Here is an 8,170-nt window from a genome sequence, read left to right on the forward strand (position 1 = left end):
GGAAAATGTGATTATTTTCCTAACCTGTTGTCTGCTTTTGAAGATACATGTTATATCACATGTAATAGWACADGATYWGTTTTGGAAATTTTTATATGTAGATTCTGTACATATAGTAATCCTTGTACTAGTGGGACCTTATGGTGTAATCTATGTTTCTATGTTATGACATATGTGTTCTATGCAAATGTGGTGTTTGGGGGTGTAACATTTTCTGTTATTGTTTTTAAGCTTAATTGATTTTGATTTCTTTCATTGATTTCATCACATTAGATCCTTTGATCAATCTGATTTCTGAAATGGCAGTGTATTTTGAGAAGGAGAATATAGAGCAGAAAAATAAAGTTTCTGAATTGGAGAAAATCTTAAAGGATTATAAAGATAAATATGTGAATGTGTTTCTTGAAAATCACTCTAATTTGGAATGGGCAAAAGAGCTGAAACAAGATCTTAAAAAATCTAGAGAAGAAAAGGAATATCTTCAAGCTGAAATTGATGTATTACTTGGAAATAATTGTAATTTCAGAGAAAATCAAAAAAGAGACTTTGAACAGTTAAAGGATAATTCTGGTTTGAAATCTAAAATTTATGAACTGGAAAAGACTTTGGAATCTGAAAGAAAAGAGGCAGATGAAGAAGAAATAAAGCAGAGCAAAATTAAGCAAGAACTGGTAGATAAAATTCGTAAAGTTGAGTTTGAACTGAATGCTGAAAGGAATTCTCAAGGGAGTAAGAATACAGAGACTGAGGACTTAACCGATAAACTTCATAAGTCTGAGAGTGATCTGAGTGAGTTAAGAAATTTACTGGATTTAGAGAAAGGAAAAGTTTTAGAATTTGAACAGAGTTTGAATACTAAAAGATCAGTTTTTGAGAAAGAGAAGAAAAGATTTTCTGAAATAGAGAAAAGATTCGGTGCTGAACGCATATCTTATGAAGATAAGATATACTCTCTTGAGCAAATATCGGATTTTGAGCAGTTGATCATCTTGGAACGAGCCAAGACTAATAAAGAGAAGGAAGACATCATAGAAGAATGTCTGAGCCAGAATCAAGAACTATCTGACTGTGTTGCTAAAAAGCAAAAGGCTTTGGACAAAGAGAAGAAGCTATTTGCTATTGAAAAGCGTAATACTGCAAAGAAATATGCAGCAATAGCTAAAGAGCTTGCAGAAAAGAAAAAGTGGCTCAACATTGCTTCTGAGAATGAGGAAAGCAGCTCAGATGAAGAAAGAAGAGAGTTTGATAATCAGAAGAAGAAGTTTGAGAAACTTATAGAGTTAGAAGGTAAACTCCTGGATACTTCAAAGAAATTGTCTGATCTGAAGACAGAACTTGAAACTGAACAGAAAATGAGAACTGAACTCATAGAGAAGTATGATTTAGTTGCTATCGAACGAGACCAGCTTTTAAAGAAAGTCAAAGACTTTTCTTGTGCTCAAAGCTCAACTGTTTCTCCTTCGCAGTGTAAAGCTAGCTTTTATGATTGTTTCAAATCTAACAGTTATTCGAGCAGTCCTAAATCTACTGTTTCTAAGAACTATTCTCGTTCTTCTAATCAGTACTATCAAGGGTACGTCATTGAATCACCCAATTATTCTTCTAAAGTTAAACGCATTTGGGTTAATAAGTCTGAATCTGTTACGTCCCGTAATTTTGTTGTTACTAACAATCTTCCTTGTTTTGTGAGATCCACTTCTGACTTGAAAAATCTTAGCAAGAAAAGGATCATGTGCTTCACATGCAAAACTACAGATTTTGTGAACAGGAAACAGTACAACAGGTGGACTGAAGACAACAGATTTCAGAATAGTTGGAAAGGTAATAACATGTATGATTACAATAACTGGTATGGATGTTACTACATTTATGATCATCCTGTTAAAAGTGCAAAAAAGAAAATATCTAATAAGAATAGATGGTTTGGCAATTATTACATCCCACAACCTGATACTAACAAAGAAGGACCCAAGTTCATTTGGGTACCAAAATCTGTCTGATTTTATTTTGCAGGTGCGTCATTACTGCGCTGATCAGAAATTCATCCAATGATGCACAAATTCAGGGGGAGTTATATATTGTTCAAACATAAAGACTTCTGAATAACACAGTTCAGGACCCGTGCTTTACCAAGTGTGGTTTCTAAACACCCAGTTTAGGACCCGTGCTAAAAAATGTTTCCTTTTTTTTAGCTGAACTGAAACATTACTTAAATCTACTTTAGAAGTGAATTTAGCTGGTAACAGATATACTATAAAATAAAAACCTGATATAATATACGTAAAAAATATAAAGTGTTGTAGATGACCGTTTTCGAAGAAAACTGGTGAATATACACGTTCATATGCTATAACAAAGTAACATTTACAGCAAAATGCAAGGTAACATTAATTTATAAAATATACTTGCTCTCACTGCATCACCCGTTTTTCGATAATTTTTATATATACAACAAAGGGAGAATGGAAAGCGCCGATTGGGTCATCTTTTTCGAAGAGCGAGAAAGTCATATACGACTGTTAACACCCACGCAAATTAATACGTAGTCATATCGAAATTTGAAGAAGCCTTCTTCCACTTTCCTTCATCTCCATCATTAATGCACACACTTATTTAATGAATCAAAGTCGTACTTTAAATAAAAGTTACATAAATGGTCCTTGTATTGATTACATACTCCATTTTTGGTCCCTTTTAGATAATTAACTTTTCTCATTCTCTCTAAATGCACTTTTTTGAACCAAATTGGTTTGTTTTTTGTGGAAACCTTGGCACCTCTTTGTCATCTGTAACACGTTTTCTAGCACTAGTCATGTACCCATCATAGTTGGTTTTACTTTATGTATAACCGTTAATTATTGATCAAGGTAAGTGATTTAGAAAACAATATTAATTGTTCTAAATTATCTTTGACTCACGAATACTTGCATTCTAACACATAATTCTATAAACAAACACCAATATTAACAGAATCTGACCGTTACTCCTATTAGAATTGATCTAATTACTCCTATAATTATCTAGTGTTCACTTCAATCCAAACACAAATGATTTATTGATATAGTCTTATAGTATTAATCAAATTTGTGTTTCTCTTGTGTATTCGTGTTTCACATTGTATGCATAATGATTCCCTTTCTCATCTTTTTTCAATGTATATTTGCTAATTAAGGTTTCATTGTTCATCATGGATATTATATATTGATCTAGGGATTTATTAGGATCACTAGTCATTTATGACGTAGATGTTGTATACTAGACATAATCATTGTATGTCGAGCATTATGTAAACAACTTTCAACCTTATAAACCTCATCACCTAGAAATGATATTCACTTCTTGTAAGATCTCATGGGTTTATATGTATGTAATTAAAGTGTTCAATTGAACACAAGTGTACACACCCAAAACTATTTTTTTTTTTTGGTTAATGATAAAGATAAGACACAATCATATTTATATATAGCTTGTTTCCTATGAAACATAGTCATATTCAACAGAGCATCACCATATTCGAAGTACTCGCATTGAGATCTAATATGAGGAAGAATAAACTAGAAGCAAGATAAAAGTGTCATCGATCGAGCTAGTGTTTTAGCACTGAGACTAGTAGCATGCATGAATACATATATAGTCAGTCTTTTAATAGTCTATGATTTCTTCTACCCTATTTTTTTTTACTAGTTGACGTTAAAGTTGATAGGGTTCATGTTTATGATATCAGCGTTGACATTGTTTTCACTAACTTTGATGTATGATGCAATGCAACGTTTTGATCTACATTACCTCTCGTAGTTAAATCAACAATTTATCTTAAACTTTAAGTATTATATATATATATATATATGTGTGTGTGTGTGTGTGTGTATGTGTGTGTGAGAGAGAGAGAGAGAGAGGGGCAGGGAGAGAGTAACTTGGAACATTTGACGATTATGACTTAAGTTACTGACATGTCTTTGTCTATGGGAATTTGCATACAATCTTACATGGTTAATCGTCTGTAGCCGCCAAACATTTCTAATGTTGACAATGCTTCATTTTTTTCAATATCATCTTTAAAACACTCTTGTATCATGTAATTAGGCTATTCAAAATGATCCCTCCTGTATCAAATCTTTAGATGCATTAGCAATGAACTTATTCAATTCTTTTGTCGAGTCTTACATGAAAATGTGAAGATTGATATATATTAAAGTGGTTGTTGTTGAAATGATATTTGGAAAGTACAAACTTCTATTGGAAAGTTCTAAATAGTATTTGTTCTAACAATTAGGCTTGATTTGAACGTTGTACCTTACACAACAGTACGATGCATATAATTTCCCTAATGAAGTTGGATTAATGGCGTTAACGTATAAGACTAACTTTGTGAAAACATTGTTTATTCAACACAATAATTAAAGAAAATTTTGTTAGAGGACTAAAATTACAACATAGTTATTAGTCCATGGATCATTTATGCAATTTGCCTTACCTTCTTCCAAGACCCACCGTGGATGGATCGAGTCCATGCTTCTTTATTGACTTCGATAATTTCATTGGAGGTACTCTAAGTTTTATAAAATATAAGTTTATACCCAATTTGACATATTCAATTACAATCTCTACTTGAACATCAAGTTGTGTGCTCTCTATGACTTCATACATTATTGATTCTAACCATCATACCTAAATTCTAATCCTAAATCTTAAATCCTGTAGAAATAAAAATATAAAGTATTTTATCTAAAGATGTAATAAGTTCATAAAACTTTTTTAACAAGTTTTTTTGGAACATTTTTAATAGAAAGCCTCCCTAGCTATTTTGTAGGACAGTTTTAGAATAAAGTGTTCTATATAAACTCTTATTTTCATAAAACATTTTTTCAAATAGTGTCATATAAAGTAATTATATGACGTTTTTTATTTTATAAAAATGTTTTAAAATAATTGTTAGGATTTCCAAAAATGTTGTATAAGTTTATTACAATGTCTTTAAATATGAAATTTTATTTTTTAGTCCATAAATTAAATCTTATAATAAAGCAATTTATTAAGAAGTTTATAAAAATTTGACATACTATAAATCTCTCGATCAAACTTGAAATTATTAATTTTAATAATATGGGTAAATTAATGGATAAAATATAAAGTAAGAATAACATAAAATGATGCCGTATTTTTGTGATATTTTGAAATAGACAGTGTTCCACTTTCTTCATCTCAAAAATAAGTGTGAGAAATTTACATAAATAATCAAAGTTGATAGGTAGTTTCACTTGTTAATCAATTTATAACTCAAATTCACTTTTTAGTCAATTTTTACCCGTTCATGTTCATGCATATACATAACAAATGGTAATTTGGCAAAAAAGAATCTTTACACATATGCATAAGGGATCTTTGTAAGAATTCCACATTTTAAGTAAGTATTCCACTATCTACTCAAAGATTCTTATTTTTTTTTACCTAAAACCAATTCTTATGCATATGCATAAGCTTTCTGTGTAAAGATTGGCTAAAAATAAATTTGAGTCAAAAAATAGTTAAAAGTTGAAAGTTTAATTGTTGATTGGCTATTTTTTCAAATTGTCAATAAGTAGTGTCCACATTTTATTTTAGTTTGTTTCAAAATAAGCTTTTAATTTCCAAAATAAAATGTTTATTTTCAAATTATACCATTACTATGAGATGGGAAATTGAACACTCTATCTATTTTTAAGAATTGTCTTTTAGTTAATAAAAAAATATACAGTAATTAAATATTTCTAAAACTGTGAGTCTATTTTCAATATAAAATTTTATTTTGGGACAGAAACAAGTAAATGAATACAAATCACTTGTCCCCAAAACTTAATGTTATTTTCTTGTTTTATCAATCAAATCAACTTCAAACATATCATTACTTTATTTAATTTAATTTTTTATTCTCTATTTTGAGTAAAATGATAATGAGTCAAAGCTCAATTGATATGTACAAAAAACACTCCGAATTTGAAAGTTATCATTTAGTATGTAAGTTTCCATGCCAAGGCTCAATCCAATTAAGTCTGTAGTATCTGAATTCGAATCCTATTGATGGAGTCTAGGAACAAATTATTTTGTATTTATAAATAACATGGTTCTAATTTTAATTGGGTGTAAACTTTGAGGACTCTAAAGCAATTATCCCCTTATGACCCTCCCTCCTCTTAATGATCCCAATGTTGACTTTCTCTTTGATGCAACTCCACTCCTTTCTCACTTGTTATAAGAACCAAATTGGAGTTGCTACACATAACTCCAAACCAATCTTTAATTGATCACCACGAACGGGACCAGAAGTAGGATTTGAACTCCAAATCTGGTTTTAATCTTCATGAGCTTGAATATGGGCGTCGAAATTGAAGTTCCATCACATTTTCTATGCCCAATCTCCATGCAACTCATGAGAGATCCAGTCACAATATCAACTGGAATCACCTATGATCGGGTGAGCATAGAAAGATGGTTGTTTACTTGCCTTAGTCGGATTTGTCCGATGACAAAACAACCCTTGTACGACACCGATCTAACCCCTAACCACACCCTTCGCCGGTTGATCCAGTCGTGGTGCATCATGAACTCACACCATGGGTTCGATCGGATCCCCACACCAAAGAAACCAGTGGATAAGTCTCAGATCCTCAAGCTTCTCCAAGATGCGAAAAAGCACCCACAAAACCAGATCAAATGCTTGAGAAGAATGAGATCCATTGCCCAATCGAGCGATCGGAATAAAACTTGCATGGAGGATTCTGGTGCGGTGGAGTTTTTGACGACGGTGGTACTGAATGAAGATGGTAGTGACGCGTGTAATGAAGCATTGATCGTGCTTCATCATCTTAAATTCACAGATCTCCAGATGAGAAAGCTCGTGAAAGATAATGAATTGGGATTCGTTGACGCATTATTGCGTGTCATGAGATGTGGGAGCATCCAGTCTCGATCGCATGCAATAATGCTGATAAGATCGCTCCTCGAGGTGGCAGATCCAGTGCATATGGCCGCCATTAAACCTGATCTTTTCCAAGAAACAGTAAGAGTCTTGAAAGATGGTATTTCCCCACAAACCACCAAAGCTTCACTGGAGCTCGTAGTAGATATCCTCAGGTGGGGAAGAAACCGAATAAAGGCGGCAGAATCCGGCATGGTTTCAGTTCTGGTAGAGCTTCTGATCGACACCTGTGACAGACGGGGATGCGAGCTGATGCTGGTGGCGTTGGAGCAGATATGCCGGTGTGCGGAAGGGCGAGCGAAGTTGGTGGAGCATGCGGCGGGGCTGGCGACAGTTTCGAAAAAGATCTTGAGGGTTTCCCATATGGCAAGTGATAAGGCAGTGAGAATAGTGTGTTTGGTGTGTAGGTTTTCTGCTAGTTGTAGGGTTGTTCAGGAGATGGTGGAAGTGGGTGTTGTTTCAAAGCTGTGTTTGATGATTCAAGTGGATTGTAGTGAGAGGACGAAGGAGAGAGTGAAGCAAATTCTGGGATTACATTCAAGGGTTTGGAAGGGTGCTTCTTGTATTCCTGCTCATTTGCTTTCATCTTATCCTTCATTACAAGATATTAAGGATCATTAATCACTTTACTACGTTGTTATTAGTAATTCTTTTTTGTGATTTTATCTTGTTAATTAATATATAAAAATCAACGTTTTTAACTGTTCTTCAGTATTTTAACAAATATTTTGTAATAAAACCATAGATATTAAAGGCATGTATCACTTACCACGGATGAAGATGACAAAAATCAAGAACCTTACTCGGTAAGAGACAAAGTAAGGATCAAAAAATCATATCCCCTAAGGGCATCTTCAGTGCATGACATTCTATCAGAGTGTCATGGACTGCCACATCAACATTCCACTCACCATACAACTCTATCATTTTATACCCATACTCCATAATACTCCAATGAGTTTAATGGATTTTCACATCATATATATATATATATATATATATATATATATATATTATCTATAAATATAATTTTACCAACAAATTTAAAAATCTACTAAAAACAAGGAATAATACATTAAAATGAAAATGAAACGAAATTAAAATACATTTAATAAGTACGAGACTAAAATAACGGAGCATATTTGGGAACATTATTCACAAGCATGAAATTAAATCTAAATGTAGTTTATGTAATGTATTTTAAAATTAATGTAA

At 32.4% G+C, this 8,170-nt stretch overlaps 1 protein-coding gene across 1 annotated transcript; it reads left to right on the forward strand.

Annotated features, from left to right (window-relative positions):
* Positions 1-6,349: 6,349 nt before the first annotated feature.
* Positions 6,350-7,576, forward strand: LOC112504884 (E3 ubiquitin-protein ligase PUB23-like). The gene has a single exon (XM_025108840.1). The coding sequence runs from the start codon at positions 6,350-6,352 to the stop codon at positions 7,574-7,576; it is 1,227 nt and encodes a 408-aa protein (XP_024964608.1).
* Positions 7,577-8,170: the final 594 nt, after the last annotated feature.

This window comes from Cynara cardunculus, unplaced genomic scaffold, assembly GCF_001531365.2.
Source record: "Cynara cardunculus var. scolymus isolate 2C unplaced genomic scaffold, CcrdV1 Un_Scaffold_7224, whole genome shotgun sequence".
Taxonomy (NCBI): domain Eukaryota; kingdom Viridiplantae; phylum Streptophyta; class Magnoliopsida; order Asterales; family Asteraceae; genus Cynara; species Cynara cardunculus.